General features: G+C 42.5%; 2 protein-coding genes across 3 annotated transcripts in view; both read right to left on the bottom strand.

Annotated features, from left to right (window-relative positions):
- Window positions 1-345: 345 nt before the first annotated feature.
- On the bottom strand, window positions 346-9,337 carry POPDC2 (popeye domain containing 2). Its single transcript, XM_004675190.2, has 3 exons — window positions 8,844-9,337; window positions 6,182-6,290; window positions 346-903 (listed from the first exon to the last, which is right to left on the bottom strand). The coding sequence occupies exons 1-3, from the start codon at window positions 9,335-9,337 to the stop codon at window positions 400-402; spliced, it is 1,107 nt and encodes a 368-aa protein (XP_004675247.1). The 3' UTR covers window positions 346-399.
- Window positions 9,338-18,765: 9,428 nt separating this feature from the next.
- Window positions 18,766-20,081, bottom strand: part of LOC101635803 (cytochrome c oxidase copper chaperone) — a 7,564-nt gene continuing 6,248 nt past the window's right edge. For both annotated transcript variants that reach the window (XM_012731473.1, XM_004675189.2), the window contains exon 3: window positions 18,766-18,904. The gene's annotated coding sequence lies outside the window, so the exon portion shown is untranslated. The remainder of the gene's footprint in view (window positions 18,905-20,081) is intronic.

Below are 20,081 nucleotides of genomic sequence, written 5' to 3'. Positions count from 1 at the left end.
AGAATTAGAACCATGCCAGCATTTCATTCCTTTTCAAATGCATGCCACAAATAGAATCCCTTTAGCTCTAGCTGTGGCCTTGGCTGTTAGCAAAACCTTGCCTAAAATTGAACAAGTGACCTGCCTACTCAAAGTGGCAACCTGCCCATTTTCCAAAATGCATTACATTTAATAATTACCAATAAACAATGCGTTCAAATTCCCCTCATTCCTTTGTGCACCTGGGGTGAGGATAAGTTAATGACACTTCTGGAAGTCCCCTGAGAAGGCAGCTTTTGCTTGTTTTTTGTTCTTTCAAATCAAGGTAGGCCAGCTGTCGGCAGGGAGGTGTGGCAGCTGCTTCTGATACTTACACAGGATCCTAAGGCCGGTGGCTGTGCCCCCCCATCAGTTCTCGCCTCACCTCATGTATTCCCCATCACTTCTATAGTCCATGAATGATTCTGAACCTGACACCTCCTCAAAGTCCTCCAGCACCAGACTGGTGCAGTCCTCACCCAGGATGCTGTCAGGCCTGGGGATCCGGGGCCTGGAGGGAGGCAGAGGAGGGTCAGTGGCCCCTGGGGGAGGAGAGTAAGGGGTTTCTGGCTGGATAAATGTGGGTGTGGCCTGAGGAGGGGGCTTTGCTGGCTCAAAGACTTCCTCATCTTCCTTCTCATACTCTGGCTCCTCATCTGGGGCAGCAGGACCCAGGACATGATAGAGGCTGGGAAGACGGATGTCAAAGCACAGTCCAAACTTAGAGAAGAGCTTCTCGTTGAGTGCATAGAGTTTCTCGGAGATGTCATAGCCAAGGAGGGCAGAGAAAAGGCGGGAGATGTATTGCTCTTTGGTCAGAAGAAGGTGGAGACTTTTCCGGGGCCAGGAAATGTAGCTACATTCAGTCTCTGCAGTCAGGGTGACCTGAGAAAGGTGAGGAGGAGAGAGTGAAGGTTTAAAACTAGAAAACGTGCCCCCAAGCAGCACAGAGAAACACAGATACTTGGTGGACATTTGCACATGCATTGAAGAAACTGGGGGAGTTCCTCTCCATGGCCTTGTCTGGGGAGGCCCAGGGAATGACTTTCATTTGTGTTAATGATATGGGAGCTGGGGGGGTGCATTGTGAGGGGCTATCCAGACCCTTAGATTCAGTCATTCACTCATGAAAACTGCACCTCCTGGAGCCTTAGTTTCCCATTCAGTCTCCTTAGCTTTCATATTCTATGTCCCACAGCTGGTATCCCAGAGACTGCAGAGGATTCTGAGTCTACTGCGATTCCAAGAAAGATGAAGCCTTTCAGGGCCCAAAGATGTTGATGACAGTTTATTTTATCGATTAAAAAAAAAAACAATATACTGGGGTAGGGATTGAAAAAGGCAATAGAAAGAGTTTCCACTGGAGCAGAGCATTTGGAATATCAAATGCCAAGCTATGTCAAAACAGTGGACAAAACACTGGCTGAGATTCAGGTCCATAAACTTGCCCTTGACTTGGCCTCTACAAGTTATCAATCGGATCTGATGATTAAAGTCCAAAAACAGGTACGGGGAAGAGGAGTTCTTCAGAGCTCAAGTTGAAGTGTGCCAAATTCTTCAAAGAATTTCTGAGCACACACTATGTGCCATGGTACAAAGTTAAGTTACATTGCTGGTAAATAACGTACCTAGCACATTAGTCAGTGCTTGATAATTCTTGTTAAAACAATGATGCATGGCCCTCCCTGATGGTGGGCATGTAAGCGAGCCGCAGGCTTCTCCAGTGCAAGTTCAATCCCTGCCCCGGAGGTGGAGGTGACCCATGTGGTGTGGCAGACCTCTCCTGACCAGCCTGCTGCTCCCCTTGGTAGTGTACTCAGTCAATCATCCTGTTCTGCTCCCCACTCTGTCTCTGGTGAATCCTCTCACCTCTCTGAACCTCTGGCTTGTACCCCAATTCTGTATGAATAAATAAATAAAATCTTAAAAAAACAAACACTGATGTGTGGACTGGCTGGGGTTAAACTAAACAGTGCTCAGCCTACTAAAAGGGGTAGTGGCCATACAATCTTTAATGATCTCCTTGGCTATAATACTTTAAAAGTGAGAAGACTGGCTGAGTTCACAAGGTAGATTTGTGGGTAGAGTAAGTCAATGATGACCATAGCAGCTAACAATTTCTGAGAGCCGGGTATGTGCCTGGCATTGTGTTAAATTCTTTGTGTGGCTTATTCAACCAAAGTTATGGCCAACATTTCAAACATTCTTGGAGATTTCATATAATCCCTTTAAGTCCTGCCCATCCCCCACTATCTCTCCTCCCCTTTCTCCTCTGTAGTACCCCTTTACCATCTTTGTAATTTACTTCCTCCACTCAGCTTCTTCTCTCATAACAATCAGCACTAAAGTCAAGGCCCAGAACTACCTCACCATGACCAGAAGGAGGTTTCAAGTTCCTGTTTGTGCCTTTACCAGCTGGGACAGTAGACAAATTACATAATCTCTCCAAGCTTGTTGCCTCATGAGAAGGAATTCTGCAAGAAGTCCTCACAATCTGTCCATGACTAACAGGCCAGCCTGTGGTTATCAGTCTACATCGCCTGTATTTCAGAGGCCTACATAGCATGGGGCCTTTACAGCTATTCTCTTTACTCCCTCTCTCTATTGTAACAGCTTTGGCCTCCTTTTAGTAGCTCCCACATGCTACCCCCTCCCTCCACTGGGCCTTTGCTCTGGATCTTCCCTCTGTCTAGTATGACAGTCCCGCAGATATTCACAGGTTTCAATGTCACCTCCCTAGATCTGGTTCAAATGTCACATACTCAACAAAGTCATCTATAACCACCTATTTAAAATTGCAATTTTTTTTCTAGCCGCTTTTTCTCTATCAAAATTTTACTGACTTGTCATTTGCTTAAAAGAATATATGTCTAGGAGTCCAATTCCACACCTCAACCTGCACATGTGCTTACCTTCCACCAAAACTCCAATCCAATACATGTAATCTCTCAGCCCAGTTCCTGTGCTGATATCATCCCACTACTTACTCCTAATTTATAAAAATAAACCTCTGCTGAAGGCAGAGCAGGAAGACTTGTACCCAACTCTTGACTCCCATGTCTTCCTCGCCCCCCTTTTCCCTTTTTTCTTCTTCTCCCCTTTTTTTAGGAATCTCCACTCGCCAATGCCTTCCCACCTTACGGTCCTGCCTGTCTTGCCTCCAGACACCTCAATAGTTGGAGCTGGTCTCCGACAAATACATCATCACCTCACCTCCTCTCTGCTCTCTTCCTTCCTCCCCTCACTGGTAACCTCTGTAATTTTCAGAGTCTAAGAATTATTTATGTTGCATTTTGCCATTTGCTAGATTTTAAAATAATTTTTAGTAAAAGATAAAAATCTTTTAACATATTATATCACCTGCTTATTCATTGTGTCTAAGGGCTATTTTTTTTTTGTCTCCTCTATTGGACTATAAACGCACAAAGACAGAACCTTTTCCTGTTTTGTTGACAGATATATTCCAAGCACCTGTACTAGTGCCAGATTGTAATAGGTGTTTGATAAATACTACTAAAGTAAATGAATGACTGTTTCAAAACAAACTAATGTCACTTTCTTATGTTCTTAAGATCTTCCCTAAAGGTCTTCAGGAAACCTGTTATTTTCTGGTTACACACACACACACACACACACACACACACATCTGTGACAAAGATTTTTTTCTCATGGATGAGTGTGAAGTTGTCCCCAATGTTTGGCCATTATAAATAACAGCATAATGAGAAAAGTTTATTCCTTTGTGATTTTGTACTTGTAGACCTGTATGCTTAGAGCAAACTCCTAGAGGGAGAATTGGTGGCTCAAAGGGTAAATGCATTTGTAGTTTTGCCAGCTCTTTGCAAGTTCCTTTGTGAAGGCATTGCCTTGTACTCCCCATACCACCCTTCCCGGAGTCCAAGGTGGGGTCTCAACTGTGGCCCTGACACCCCCAGCTGCCATGGACAGTTTCCAGGTAAATGACAGCACCCATCTCCACCTCCAGTGTCTTCCCCACTCTGAGAGTTATGTGGGGGCTCACTGGCCCCAGAGAAGGCCCATTGCAATTATGATAAAGATATAATAAACATTTTCTTTAATTATCACCTCAGAAACTAGTTGAATAGGTTAAATGAGAGGACATTTGTAAAGAGGTTGTGGTTCCAGCAAAACACAATATATACAGGAGAAATAATGGTGATTTTGATAAGACCCCATACTCCTATGTTCTTAGTGATTAATGAAGGGTCACAGAGATGAACAATCAATCTGTTCCTACCTAACTACTTGTTGAGAGATAAGATAGAATATTGACTCATTTGTGTTAAACACAGTAAGCATTATGATTCAGGCAACCCACAAAGTCTATGCACTTACAAAAAGAAAGGTCAGGATAAACTGTAAGTCTGGATAACACCTGATATTTTCAAAGAGGAAATGTAACTTTATATAGTCAATAGCAAACATGTGGATCTCACCAATCTAAGAGAGGTGCACACTAAAAACAAAAATAGGAAGAATCTGTTGGTACCACCATTCCAGACTGAGAGGCCATCTGAGGTTAGAGTCCTTCCTTTCAAGCATAACTAAGGGGAGGACACCCAGTGTATCCACCAGCTGTTTGTAAGCATCAGTGTCAGAAACAGAACCTGTTCTGGCAGGCCCATGACCTGACTCAGCCTTCCTGGAGGTTCTTACGGCCTTGGGGGAGTTCTCAATGGAGACTTTCTGGGCCTCTTGAGGGGATGAGGGGATATGTGTGTGTGTGTCAGTGTAAATCTGTGTGTGTAACATCATCACATTGCTGAAGGGGGCCTGTGTCTGGCAGCCCTGGTTGGAATCAGGATTGTTGCACAGAGCTGAGATTCAGGGTGGGGCGGAAGTAGGCCCAGCCAGGAGGCACTGCCTGGTATGTGTCTATTCTGGGGTTGGCTCATATGCCAGCCCGAGGGACTCCCTGATAGAAGTGGTAGGAGACGCATGGAGCTCGGTACTGGCAAACCATCTGGAGAGGGGAGTCCCTATAAGAGTGAGTGAGTGAGTGAGTGTGTGTGTGTGTGTGTGTGTGTGTTAACGCCAGTTTCTTGGTGAAACCTCTCATTTAAAAAAAAAAGAGAGAGAAACAGCAGAACTAGGCAGTTTGGCTTTGCCATCTTTTAGATGAAGACCTTAGCCAAATTATTTGATGTTTTTGAGCCTTAGTTTCCTCATTTGTTAAGTGTGGTAGTAAAAATATTCAATCCCCCCCTCAAAAAAATGTAAATAAATATTTATATAAAATATGTCAATATAAAATATCCTGGGCTGTCATGGGAATCAGTAGGCATATAATACATAGTGCCTGCCATGTAATAGCCATCAGATTCATGAGCACTACAAAGAAGGGAAGGAAGACTGATGATGGCACAGAAGAGAGCAGGAGACAGCAGCCAGGCTTCACATTGGAATGTAGATGTGAGTGCCCCTGGGGGTCTTCTGAGACACCAGCTGCCCACAGACAAGCCAGTTCAGAAAACCTTTTATCAAATACCTACTGCGTTCAAGGAATTGTCCTTTGGAAGTTGGGGATAGAGAAAAAAAGAAGCCCAGTTTTCTAACTCAAAGAGCTCACTGCATGCAAAAAAGAGGGGAAACCAGATGATTGAACAGAGAGCAATATATGCACCAGTCTGTGTCGACAAAAGGAATTAAACAGACATGCAGGCACGAACAATAAGCTCTCTGGGCAGGAGCTGGTGAGGTCAATCTTGGCAGAGGAAGTGAGACAACATAGCCTCATCCAGACGGGACATACATTTCAGAAAGCAGAGACAGAGGGGCAAGGCCTGGTGCTACAAATAATGTAGTGTGTTCATGAAGAATGAATAGTTCAGCCTGGCGGGTGTGGGCCAAAACAGTGAAGGAGGGAAGGTCTAGAGATGAGTCTGCACATTGCAAAGGCCCAAAGTTACTCTCTAAGGGGTGTGAGTTTTGATCACATGGTCTTTGAAAGGCTCTGGTAAGTTTTGGGCAGAGGAGTGACATGGCCCTTATATCCGGGGTCACACCTCTGTACCCCACCCCACTTCTGCTGGAGACCAAACCCTTTCCACAGGAGATGCCTATGGGCAGTGGTTCAAAGGGCAGGTGTGAGAGGGAGGAGGTGGAGGAAGGGTCATTGCTGGGTCACAGTGCTCCCTGTTACCTGGAACACCCCTTCCTCTGAGGGCTGCAGTGATTCCCACTCAGGAGAGTCCATGAACTGGTAAGGAAAGATGTAGTGTAGAAACTGCCCATCCTGGCTCACACGAACCCTGGCAAAGGGAGAGAAGAGACCGTGTGGGCAAAGGGAAATGGCTGCCCAAATCATCTTCAAGTCTAACCTATGTATTAAAAAAAGGGAAATGATGAAGATTCAGTAGGCTTTATCCATTGTAGAGTCTGAGTAACATCTCATGAGACTGTATGGGTCTGTGAAGCCATTGAAGGGCATGTATATTGTCCTTTCCATTCCAGCCTCTTCCTTCTTGATCTCCTGGATGACAGGACACAAATTGCTCAGACAGTTACTGGCTCAGGAGAACTGGTGATTAGAACTTCATATAAGAGCATTTTATTATTTATTTACTTATGCACACAAGAATAAGGGTGCAGGCCAGAGGTTGGCGGGGGTAGAGGGGTTCACCAGAGATGGAGTGGGGAGCAGAACATGTCAACTGAAATACACTGCTGAGGGGAGCAGGGGCAAGGCAGGAGAGGTCTGCTGCACCTCTCAAGGGATCAGACTCAGGCTACAGTGGCTGGTGAAAGCTTGATAGCACTGCGACTTTTTAACCCCTGCGCCACCAGAGAGAACCTTTTATACGGAAGAGAGAAGCTATGCCACCGGCCAGCTTAACGGGATGACAGTCTTTGAGGAAGTCACATTGCCTTTGTAACTTTTTTGATTTAATGTTTTATTAAAATAAAACAAAAAAGGCTTCTGCAGTTTTAACAAAGAGCTTCATGGGAGCCCTCACATCCTGGCACTTCATGTTGTTCTTGGGTTTGGTACCTCACTATAACAAATCAGAGATACATTGATTTTCCTTTAAAACTGGAACTTGGCGCAATGGGTTAAAGCACATTACTAAGAAGCTAAAGCCACTTCAGCATGAGTTCTATTGGGGGGGGCCAGGTGACCCCGGCCTGCTGCTCCCCTTGGCAGTGTACTTTGTCCATCTGCTTGTTCTGTTCCCACTCTCTCTGGTGAATCCTTCACCGCCCCTGCACCTCTGGCCTGTACCCCAGTTCTATATGAATAAATGAGTAAATCTTTAAAAAATACTGGTACTTGGTCATTAGCTAGAAGCCTCCTTTCCCACCAATTTAGAAAAGTTGAGACAGGATAATATTGAAAATAGCAAAACTTTTACTACAAACCTTGAAAGTCAAGAAAAAAAATCAGAATTTAATCAGATCAGGTTTGATACTAAATATACTAGGAAACATCACACCAGGGGTACTAATCCCCCTCTCCTCTTCACAGAAAGTGATTTTATACAAGTTCACAGCAAGTATAATATACTTCCAGGAAATGAGCACACTGGTGAAGTAGGTATTTTCCCCGGCAGTCCCAATTTCCTCCTTTAAACAGAGGAGCAATTAACTGCATAGATGGCATGAATAAGCAAGGTTCCTGTATTGTTTTTATTTTGAGCAAGGGCTATAGGTGGCAAATGGCTTGGCCATAGTTACAGTGTGTTTGTGTTTACACATGTATGTACATGATTACAAATCATTGCATTTGTTTACAATGAAATATCTGCTGAGAAAACCTGACTTCTGAGTCCAAACAAAATGCAAACATATCCAGATACACTGTGAATTCTAAGCATTAATATATAAATGCATTGCTGTTAATAGTTGTTATGGTAACATCATCATAATCATCACCAATCTCTTTTTTTCTTACTCTGTGGCTGGCAGTCTTATCTGGTTTCCTTGTTTTTTTCCCCTTTCCAATCAGAGTGTTTTGACTCCCACCCTATCTTTTCTACCATGGTCTAAATAAAGACAGCAGGGAAGGAAATTGAAGACGACACTTTTGAAATACATGCTTTTGGCAGAGCCAGCCCAAGTAGACCAGATTAAGTTGTTTATTATTGGATGGTCAGCCTCACATGCAAGTCCCATATTTCAAAGCATCCACAATCCCCTACACAGCACATCGCAGCACTTCTTGTGCAGAAGACAGCGACCAACAGACTATACTCAAGTGCAGGCTGTCTGGCATCAGGGGTCCTAACTTAGACCATTTCTGCTAGTGTCTGACAATCAGCCTTCTCACAAGGAGGAAACCAGGCCTCTTTACCAAATCCTCAGCGAGACATGTGGGATATCCCTACCTTCCTTTACTGTCTGGCCTCAGATCGACAGTTCTGTAAGAATGTCAGTAGAATACTGGGGATGGAAAGACGGACAGGTTGCTTGTTAGAATTGCTTTACCATGAAGTCTGTACAGGATATTGCCAACACAATTAGGGCTGTTTCCTTGATTCTCTGGCAGGGAACAGGGGTTCTTGGAAACCCAGTTTTGGTACTGTTCCCTGCACATAGTTGACACTTAGCAAATGTTAAATGCATATGGGAAAGAATGGATTAATCTTATAAAAATATTCAGTTTTCCAAAGCTTACAGAGATGTTGCGGCAGCTAAGTCATGACAAGACTTAGAAAGAGGAAGCGAGCCCAAGCTTAGAAAACCTATTTTGGTCTGATTTGTCACATCCTCCTCTCAAAGGAACGCACCACAAAATGGAAAAGAACAAGCTAGGAAAAGAGAAGTTTGGGCTGAGGGAGACATCTGGCAGTGACAGAGCGGCTTACCGGCCAGAGAGCAGCAGGGACAGGCGATTGATGGGCGTCTCGCCCTCCACAGCATAGGTCTGTTCGGTGGCCAGAGTCAATACCTGCTCCTTGCAACAGTGAATAATCTCCTTGTACACCTGCAGGGGCACCTCCAGGGGTAGGCACAATGTCTTGTAGAGGAGCTCGAACTCCTCAGGGAGGGTGTCCTCCCGCAGGCGGTATACCAGGTATGCTAACTGGAGCAGGCAGGCTGTTGCCAGCAGGAAACTCCAGAGGACGATGTCCAGGCCACAGGCATCTAACCAGCCCCACAGCACACAGCACAGGTAGCCTGTGCCCAGAAAGCCAAAGAGGTAGAAGCATCCATACACCCCACTGCCCCCCATGAAGCCCAGGAGCAAGAAGCAGTTGGCCAGGTGGTAGACAGCTCCTTCTATATCTTGTTTCCAGCCAATGCACACTGGCCCCTGCCAGAGGTGCGGCAAAACGGTGCTGCTGCTGTTGGTGCTCATCTTCGGGGCTTCTCAGTCTTGCCAGCACTAATGCTGTTCCCACACAGGAAACTCAGAGAAAGAATGAACCCGTCCTCCGGGGTGTCTTCTCACCTCCAGTTTCTCCCCAGTGACTCCACTTTTGCTGGGAGGAAAGCTTCCCGTTGCTTTGGGAGTGAATGACAGAACATAGTACACCTCATGGAGAATCTCAAGACTTTTTCTCCTCTCCCTTTCCCTCAGCAGGGCTTTGACCCCCCTCCCTGGTGAGGTCTGGCAAAGTTCCTTGGCTGCAGGTTTCTTCACAGCCTTCAAATTGCCTCTTAAAAAGAAAACTAAATCGTCCCAAGGAAAACGGGCCATGGAACTGAAAACTTCAGCTGCGAGGGATAAAGTAACCACATCCTGCCTTCTGTTGTCCCTAAACAGAATGAGAGAGTCCAGCTTGGGAGGCACACTTGTGTTCCATTTGGAATGTGTCTCTCTTGGCACCGGAAGAAAGGGTGACCCCAGATGGATACCATGTTTGGAATTGGAATCTAAGAGGTACTGGCAGTGAGAAAAAACAGATCAGGCACACAGGCAGGCTGGCAGAGCACTTAAAGCACCTCCACAGAGGGCAGGATAAGACCTGGGGAGGGGGAAGGAGGGGGCATGCTGGGGGCTAGACTGACTTGCAGTAAGTCAGGGAGAAGATGTGGGAGGGGGCTTGCAAAGGATAAGCAAGCACAGAATTTTCTATGTAACACCTAGGTTGGACACAGTCCTGAGCTCCCTGTGGGGAGGGCTGGGGCTCTCCTGAGGTAGGACACATCAAAGTAGGAAAGTAAGGGGCTGTTATCAGAAAAACTCCTGTGAGGAAAACCCCTTGAAGGCCTTTATTAGATCACTTTGTAAACAGCACTAGGCATTTATCTGACATCCATTACATGTTATAGCTATGCAAAACAGCCTATTGAATTCTAAGCTGACTTTCTCTACACATCTGATGGTTAACACAATGGTTAACACAAAGATTTTTGGCAGACCAAAAATCGCCAGGTCTAGATTTGGTACTTTACATTATTATTTAGTCACTAGACTTACTGCTATGACTCAAATAGCTTGCAGCAGTGAAATCCTGGATTTGATTTGACCCATGACCCCTAATCCCACACTTTCCCTGCTCAGCTCCCAGAAGAATGATGACACCCAAGGAATGTCTAAATCCACCAGGCGCCTACTTTGGGTCACCAAGAAATAAATTGGACTGTGCCAACACTGAACTAAGAAGTGCCCCACTGGCTTCCATAGACTCCTTGATTTTTTCCCTTGCTACAGGTTAGCACTTACTATTTTTCTCTCTAGGGGTTGGGGTGAGAGGGGAGAAGGAGGGGATACCCAGCAATTTTTCATATGCTCAATCCACAGTGATTTTCATTATACTGCTAGAAATTTTCAGATAAGTCAAGTGGAAGTTTTCAATTGAACATTTTTTTTTTAAATTGACTGCTTACTTTATTTTAGCCAGACATACAGAGAATCAGATTCCTGAGTTTTCATTGGATCAAGGGAAAGATAAAAGATAAAAACAATGGCAACTCAGAGTGTGACATATAGTAACTGAATTACTTTTATGGACAGGTGGCAACCTGGAAAGAAGATAAAGGGGGAGGAGTACAGGGGGGTAAGATGTAAGAACTAACATTTGATTTTAGGAATAGGGGTTGAATTAAGCAGGTAGATAGAAGAAAAGACCATTTCTAGTGATGAGAATAGCACAGAGGCAGAGTGATATGAAAATATATGGCATGTTGAAGAAAACGGTTTTTGCTATTTAATTTAAATCAACTGACCAACCATGTGCACAGTTCCTTCCTTTCTAAATTGGGGGGAAATCCAATGGTGGCTGCCTGAGTGCCTAGAGAAGGAAAGCACTCCCTCCTCCCCGCACCCTTCCTCTAGCTTGGACCCCTGACATCATTTGAGCAGTGGAGTTTGGGGCTTTCCAAGCTGCTTTTATGCCACTTGCCTGCCTCCCAACCAATTCAACACTTTACAAGCAGCAGCTGCTTATCCTTCTTAGTCATGCAACTGAATTGCCAGAGAGCTGTCTCAGCTAGCTGAGCAAAATCAGAAGTGCAGAAACAAAGACAAACAAGCAAGGCTCAGCCTGAGATTGAATTTCAAAGCAGGTCATCTTACTCAGGAAGCCTGAGGGATGGGCTGGCCCTATCCTTTTAAAGAGACAGAGGACTATTCCGCCTTTGTATCAACCAAGAGCTCATCTGTAACATTCATCAGTGGGTATGGCTTCTATGTCATCCATTGGTGTCTTTAAATGGAAGACACAGGATCAGAGAGAATAAGGAACTTTTCTAAGGTCACAGAGCTAGTATGAGTAAGGACTAATGTCTTGGTCACTGTGACTCTAAGTTGTATGTAAATTGGTGTCACACTACCTTGCTAGGTGCTTTTGGGAGTTCCTATGTATCCCCACACAGCCTCATCTGTTGCTACAGGGGACATGTACATACTGCTGGGGACACATAAGGGCTGCCTGAACCCCACATGCTATCTGGTAACACTGATGTCTGTAGGGTAGACCCAACGATGGAAATACAAAGGAAAGTTCCGTCTTTTTTTTTCTTTTAAAGATTTATTTATTTATGCTTACAGAACTGGGGTACAGGCCAGAGGTGTGGTGGTTGAGAGTGTTACAGGCTGACGCCAAATCTGTTCCAGGACAGGGGGACAGGGGCCCCAAGCCTGCCTGCTCTAAGTGGGTTCTGCCATCTGCCGTGACAAAACATATAAAACTTTAATGAAAAGGGACTTTAATACAGTGAATATACAATACAGAATACAAAGAATATAACTTCTAAATCAAACACTTGAAGTTACCCATCCCCTCGTGGGCAAAAGTCAACCCAAAAGGGATTGGTCCAAAGCAAGGCCTGAAAGCCGCCACAAGACTAAAGCACCTTCTGGCCGGGACCCATGGAAAAGGGTCAGAAATGGCCAGACAAATCTGGGAGGAAAAGAGCAAAATCAAAATCAATATAAACACTGCCATAGTCACCACCCTACAGGTCTCTCACCCACATCTGCCTTAACAGGTCCAGGGTCAGGAAACAAACACAGTTTCTGCATCACATGCTTGCTGCTCAGGTCTCCTTGTTCTCCATTCAGCTTCCTTCTCTTCTCCTTTCCCCCTCTTTTTCTCTGCTCAGCTCCACCCTCCTTCTGGGTGGGGCAGGGAACCTGGAACTTTCCCTTTTCCTAGGGACCACCCTGTTACAAGAGGATTCACCAGAGACAGAGTGGGGAGCAGAACAGGCAGATTGACAAAGTACACTGCTGAGGTGAGCAGTGGGCTGGTCAGAAGAGGTCTGCCGCGCCATGTAGGTCATCTCCCTGGCCAGGGATGGAACTCATGCTGCAGTGGCTTCTGAAGCTTCATAATGCGGTGTTTGAACACGTTGCGCCACCAGGGAGAGCCCTCGATCTTCTTTATAATTCAAATTTGACAGAAAAGAAAAACTTGTGTGTCAAAATGTTGTTTTAAGGAAATCCACACACAGGCAGGGAAAAGCACGGCCGAAAATATATGGGGGAGAATTAAGTATACAAAAGTCACCTCATTTATTGACTCAATTTATTTCAATGAGCATCTATTAAAGTAATGCATGTGGTTCAGGAACACGGTATCTAAAAATGAATAAGACAATTATCACCTTCAAAGAACTTTTGGTATAGTGAGGGAGACTGGCCCAGAAATGACTGTCATCTAATAAAGTCTGTACTTGGGGTCAAAGGAAATACCAATGGGGCACAAGGAATTCAGGAAAAATAGCTTAAGCTGGTCTGAAGAGAGGACTAGACAGCCCCTAGCTAGGGGAGGGCATTCCAGGAAGGGAGAACAGAATATGAAGTCCAGAAGTAAAACAAAAACACATCACATATTCTGGTAACAGAGAACACCCTTGGGGCATGAGGCAGGAGAGGAGTCTGCAGCCAAATTATGAAGTCTGCGGCTAGACAGTGCCTTTCCAAATGCAACGAGTCCAGATGGCTGGTGAATTATCAGCGTTGGATGACAATGAGAGGAATTGAGAGTATTTAGACACTACAGTAATTTGACAGAAACTTAGTGTCTTTGAAATTCATCAAAACCTGTATAGCTGTGAGTTGGGAAAAAACTGTTCTTATTGTGTAGTCTGAGAAACACTGTGCTTGAGAGTAATACTTTCCTGATACAGAATTTAAAATAGAAGGAGTGTGACTTTAGGCTTTGAACACCTATTGCCAGCATGACTTTAGGAATACACTGCTGGCTGCCTATAGCTGTTTCCTCTTTCATGTTCATTTTTGGAACTCTGATTTTACTTGGGCAACATGCTAAGGAAGGTTGACTTCTTCAGTTGCCAGGGCCTAAAATATTCCCTTTGATGGCAACTGATTTGCGGATGGACATGTGATTGATGAGATAGAAAAAGTAGGGGGTGGAGGAAGTGCTTCTGGGAAAAAGGAAGTACAATTTATCAAAATGGCAAATATCAAAAAGTTAACCTTGCTAAGAGCTTATAGAAATTGGCACTCTTGGCCCTCCCTGGTGGCGCAGCGGGTTAAAGCACTGCACTAAGAAGCTGAAACCACTTCCACATGAGTTCGATTCCCGCCTGCCCCGGAAGTGACCACATGGTGTGGCAGACCTCTCCTGACCCGCCCGCTGCTCCCCTCGGCAGTGTACTTGGTCGATCTGCCTGTTCTGTTCCCCACTCTGTCTCTGGTGAAGCCTCGCACTGCCCCTGAGCCTCTGGCCTGTACTCCAATTCTGTATGTACCAATAAATAAATCTTTAAAAAAAAAAAAAGAAATTGTCACTTTTTCTAAAGGCAGTACTGATACAAAGCCTTGAAAAAATGCTTTCCCTGTCACTCACCCTTAGCTAAGTCATCAGTAAAGGATGCTTCATCACAAGACCTGGCTTCCTCAGGTCTTCTGGCTCTCCATCCTGCTTCCTTCTTTTCTTCTCTTCTCTTCTTCCTCTTTCTCTGCTCAGCTCTACCCTCCTTCTGGGTGGGGCAGGGAACCTGGAACTTCCCCTTTTCCTAGGGACCACCCTGTTACAGTACCATAAAACCAAAACATAAAAGAATTAGAAAATAATTTTGCTATTTGGTATGTTAGTTCTAAAAGACAGATATCCTCCCTGAGAAGACTTAGACCCAATTACTGTTGGGGACCATCCTGATCACAGATTGTGGGGAGTAGAACAGGTACGTCTTAAGGTGGGAGTGGCATCGGTGAGTAGAGATTCCTAAAAAGGGGGGAAAAGGGAGCAGATGCAAGGAAGACAGGGGAATAGGAGTTGGGTGCAAGTCTTCCTGTTCTGCTGTCAGCAGTTTATTTTATAAATTTCAAGCAAGCAGTGAGGTAACATTAGCATATGAATTGGGCTAAGATCACAATCATCTTTTTTTCTTAGAAGTTTGGGGTTGCAAACTTCAAGCTATACTACAAAGCCATAATAATCAAAACTGCATGGTACTAGAATAAGAATAGACATATAGACCAATGGATTCAAACAGAAAACCCAGATATAAACCCACAAGTTTATGGACAGCTAATTTTTGACAAAGGAGCAAAGAAGATACAATAGAACAAAGAAAGCTTGTTCAGCAAATGGTGCTGGAAAAATGGGTAAAAAAAAATGAAACTAGATCACTGCCTCACTCCAGTCACAAAAATCAACTCAAAGTGGATTAAAGACTTAAATGTAAGAACAGAAACCATAAAATACCTGGAAGCAAAGATGGGCCAAACATTACACAACATACACTTCAGTGACATCTTTAAAGATAGAGCACCCGATGCCACAATAGTGAAGGTAAGGATCAATAAATGGGACTACATCAAGTTAAAGAGCTTCTGTATAGCAAAAGAGACATTACAAAAAACAGACAGACAGCCCACTAATTGGGAAAAAAATTTCTCACACAAAAGCAGTGATAAAGGGCTGATCACAAAAATAACCGAACAACTGATGAAACTCAACAAAAATAAACAACCCCATCAAAAAACGAGCTAAAAGACACTTCTCCAAAGAGGAAATGCAGATGGCCAACAAGCATATGAAAAAATGTTCAACATCACTTGTAATAAGGGAGATGCAAATTAAAACCACAATGAGATACCACCTCACCCCAGTGAGAATGTCACATCTTCAAACAACTAGCAACAACACATGTTGGCGAGGATGTGGAGAAAAAGGAACTCTCCTGCACTGCTGGTGGGAATGCAAACTAGCATAACCACTATGAAAACTGTTGGAGGTTCCTCAAACTGCTTAACATGGAGCTTTCCTACAACCCAGCAATCCCACTCCTAGTTATCTACCCAAAAGACACAAAAACACTGATTGAAAAAGATACCTGCAGCCCCATGTTTATTGCTGCTTTATTTACAATTGGAAAAACATGGAAGCAGCCCAAATGCCCAAAAGTAGATGACTGGATAAAAAAGATGTGATACATATATATACAATGGAATATTACTCAGCAACCAAAAAAGAGAAACACATGTCTTTTGCAGCAACCTGGATGGAGCTGGAAAAGATCATGCTTAGTGAGATAAGCCAGAAAGAGAAAGAAAAATACCGGATGATTTTGCTCATAGCAGGAGTATAATGGACCAGGCGAGAAAATAATAATAATGAACAGCCATATAGCAGAGACATTTTGTGGGGGTGGAGTGGGGAATGGGATAAAAAATGCGGGGGGCAGTGGGGGGAAGTGCATGGTACTATGGTGATGGCACACTGTGACTCAGTGATGTGAAACCCATGAGGATTACAATTGAGATTTAAAAAAATGTACAAAATGATGTAAAAATAAATATTATATTATTAAAAAAAATCTGACAAAGGTAAAAAAAGAAAGCCATGTATGTAAAGGAAAAAAAAAAGTTTGGGGTTGTACTGACCTTCAGCTGAGATACAACATTTATTATTCTTAAAATCGATGTATTAAAATTAAGATAGTTACATAAATTCATAAAATTTAAGGCTAACATTATATTTATCACAATGATGACTGGCTAAAATAAAGTCCCTTTAAACCTTAAATGCTACATAATGATCTTCATTCTCATGGAGACATCTTGGAGGGTAAAGTCAAATCCAGGGCTAGGGTGGAGGTTGGGTTGGAGATGTGAAAGAGGATAAAGTGAGGTCTCAGGCCAAGGTGAAGCTGTTAAAGATGGTCAAGTCAAGTCAAGGATTAGGGTGGAGTTTTCTTGTAGGTAAATCACTAAAGGAGATAGTAAGATTCATTTAAAGACTAAGCAATACAAAGCTTAAGTAAGCTATTAGAAAGATAAGATTTGGATTCTCCTCTGGGCAATAAAAGAACTCCTAATTTTTAGCATGTTTTAGTACTGTCTTATTTTACAGTATTGATTTTGCTATAACAGCCAACTGCTTTTATTAATCAGCCCATTGTAATATTTTTGACTTAAGAAAAATTTCCCACCCTGGGGCAGCGCTTGCTTGCCTGGGCCAGGTAGCACCTTATGAGGCTAAGGTAATCTGGTTGCCAGCTGATGATTGCTCAAAATATTTTGATATACAAAAAAGGGGGTCATAACATGAGCTAGCATGGAAATTCTAATTTTTCAGAGCTTTTCCTTTTCTATCTGGAATTTGTCAGTGGATAGAAGTTGCATAGCTTGTGTCAAATTCCTATACTGCTGAAAACAGCAGGCAGTCTATAATGACTTTAATGAAAGACTGTAATGACTATAATTTGTTTAATGACTGTACAATAAAGATCTGGTTAAATTTTATGGTAACCCCCAGAATGAGTTTATATATAGCCAACAGAACTATAGAACTATACTCATGGATGGTAAAACATAAGGGGAAAAGGCAATCAATATTATAATCTCATTAAAAATATGTAACATAGAAAAATGATCTCATTTTTTGTTTTGAAAAATATGCAGATGCCTAAGTTGGAAGCACATATAACAAATGGGTCATAAAACAATGTATTTTAATTTTCTTTTGTAGTCCCAGGATATTTTCAAGCAGAATTTGCATAACTAGTTACCATGGATTTGTTCTGGGTAGAAGTTGGTTCATATCCAAAGATTCCATTCTTCATCTAGAAGAATATTCTGAAAACTACTAAGTGCATACTAAAGTTAAAGTAGCATATCAAAATAAAAATATAAATCTAGTATCAAAGAATTGAGAATAATAGTAAGTGCTACTGACGGTGGCCAATGCTTTATATATACTATTTTAATTAGTACTCAGTCTTTAAGTTGTAATTCTATTTTCCCTGAGTCTCTTGTTCTTTCATATGAGAAAACATGCCCATAAGGTTGTAACTTGCTTGAGGTCACACAGCCAATTTTTAAACCTATGACTGTCATATTTCATGGCTCTACCTTTAAAAAGGAGCAATTTTCCCATCACACATGAATGCTACATATCTCTTATTTATGCCTCAGTCTTTTTGTTGTTTAGATTGATACACAGAATACAATTTGCCCACAAATCAGTTAATCGGATCACAGGGTCGCTATAGTAAGTGAACCACACATTCTGGTATCACTATGGCATAGTGTTAAGCTATTGCATTAATTTACTTGTACTAATCCAGTCTATGACCATAGCCAGCTTCTAATGAGCGATAACTATCTGGGCGTAAGCAATGAGTTTATGATTGCAGTCAACTCTAAAACGAAACTAGCTATACACTTATTAATCATGCTAAAAACTTTGAGGCCCTAAAGTGGTCCAAACTCTAAACAAACTACTTCCCCAAAAGTCACAACTAATAAAGAACAAATGTATTGATTTAAAATACAAATAGAGAAGGATTATCCAGTTCTTGTCTTTAAATTAAGGTAGTTAAAAGCTTGAATGAAACGACATGGCTACTACACTCATTCTAAATTGGTAAAGGGTTATTTTCTCACTTTTACATTCCTAAATGTTGGGAGATTCATTTCATTGGATGAGACCATTATCTGCTTTTTTCTTACAACAGATATTCAGAGTCCCTAAAACGGCATAAGAAACTTACATGTTGGCCCTCCCTTGTGGTGTAGCAGGTTAAAGCATAGCACTAAGAAACTGAAGCCACTTCTGCATGAGTTCGATTCCTGCCTGCCACGGAGGTGACCACATGGCGTGGCAGACCTCTCCTGACCCTCCCGCTGCTCCCCTCAGCAGTGTACTTTGTCGATCTGCCTGTTCTGCTCCCCGCTCTGTCTCTGGTGAAGCCTCTCGCCACCCCTGAGCCTCTGGCCTGTACCCCAGTTCTGTATGCGTAAATAAATAAATCTTCAAAAAAAGAACGTACATGTTTAAGTTTACATTATACCCTTTAAGAAAAGCAAAACATTAATGTCATGTGAGAACATGAGGAATGCAGAAAGAAACAAACACACTTGAAGATTTTTTGACCAGGGATATATATTTTTTTTGATAAATTATAAATAATTTCTATCATTTGTTAAAGTTCATCAAAGAACTCCTGAAATTATTGAATCTTCTTCATTCTTCGGGAATTACTCATTCACAGAGCAGACCACCTACAAAAAGAGATTTTGGCAAGTCAGATTCAAAGATTATGCCACACCTAACAAATTAAGAAAATACTAAAATCGTTAAAACGAATGCCTCAGCCAGTACTAGTACTAAATGCCATAAATCAGTCATGAAAATAATGATCCAGTTTTTAAATTCCAGTTCTGCCTCACTAAAAACATTACTGAAATGTTCTCTCTATTACACTATTTAACCTTCTGAGAGTCTGTTGAAATAAAAGCTTTATGAAATATGTATTTTCTCAAAACAACTTCCCCAAAAGCCTAAGGCATTTTAATTTTATAGATAGTCAATAGAATTTTGCAAATCACTGCTCCTTGATCCAGGCATGTTTGACAAGTACCCATGAAGCGGAAGGCAGAAGGTCAGTTCTGTACACAAAACACTTCCTGTGGAAAGTTACTCACTTAATCCCAAGGGCAAAATAAGGGCAACCCTTTAGAAAAGATCAAAAAAGAAAGTATACTAAAGAACAGGGTTGCTGTTGTAGTCAGAAAGTACCAGCCTGCTCTCCAGACAGCTCTCACCCAACCCCACCTCAGAAGTTAACCCAAAAGCCAGAAAACAGGCTGTAATAAAAAGATAACTAAACAATAATTTGGGCTAGCCAACTCTTAAATCTAAAGCAAGTGCTTCTCTCAAGTTTAGAAAAAGATAACCTCCTCAAACAACATAATCTTTTAAACTTTCCCTACCCTAAAAGGTTTACAGGATGGACAGGAATGATAACCCCACACTAAGCTATTCCACATTTCAGGATATAGCAAAGTTCAGAGTATTATCTCTTTTGTTACAGACTATGTATCAAGAGGGCTGAGGGCTTCGTTAACCTGCTGAAAATCACTGGGTGCCCACACGGTGGTTTCCTCACCATGTCATTTTCTAAGGTCTTACATAATAAATAATCTATTAAGCAAACAAATGTTTGAATAGCAGAAATGTCCCCTTTTTGGATATTCTTGGTATTATATTTCATACAAGTTGTGTGTGTGTGCATGTGAAATCAGCATTTTACTTCAGCATTTTAAGTATATTTTAGTCAACTATTAAGTTCAGTTAAACTTAAAAAAAAAAAAAAAAAAAAAAAAAAGGCCCTCCTGGTGGCATAGTGGGTTAAAGCACAGCAATAGGAAGCTAAAGCCACTTCCGCATGAGTTCTAT

The sequence above is a fragment of the Condylura cristata genome, unplaced genomic scaffold, assembly GCF_000260355.1.
Source record: "Condylura cristata isolate star-nosed mole 26May11 unplaced genomic scaffold, ConCri1.0 scaffold00003, whole genome shotgun sequence".
NCBI classification, from domain to species: domain Eukaryota; kingdom Metazoa; phylum Chordata; class Mammalia; order Eulipotyphla; family Talpidae; genus Condylura; species Condylura cristata.
Note: the sequence above shows the minus strand (reverse complement) of the source record. Positions and strands in the feature narration are given on the sequence as shown.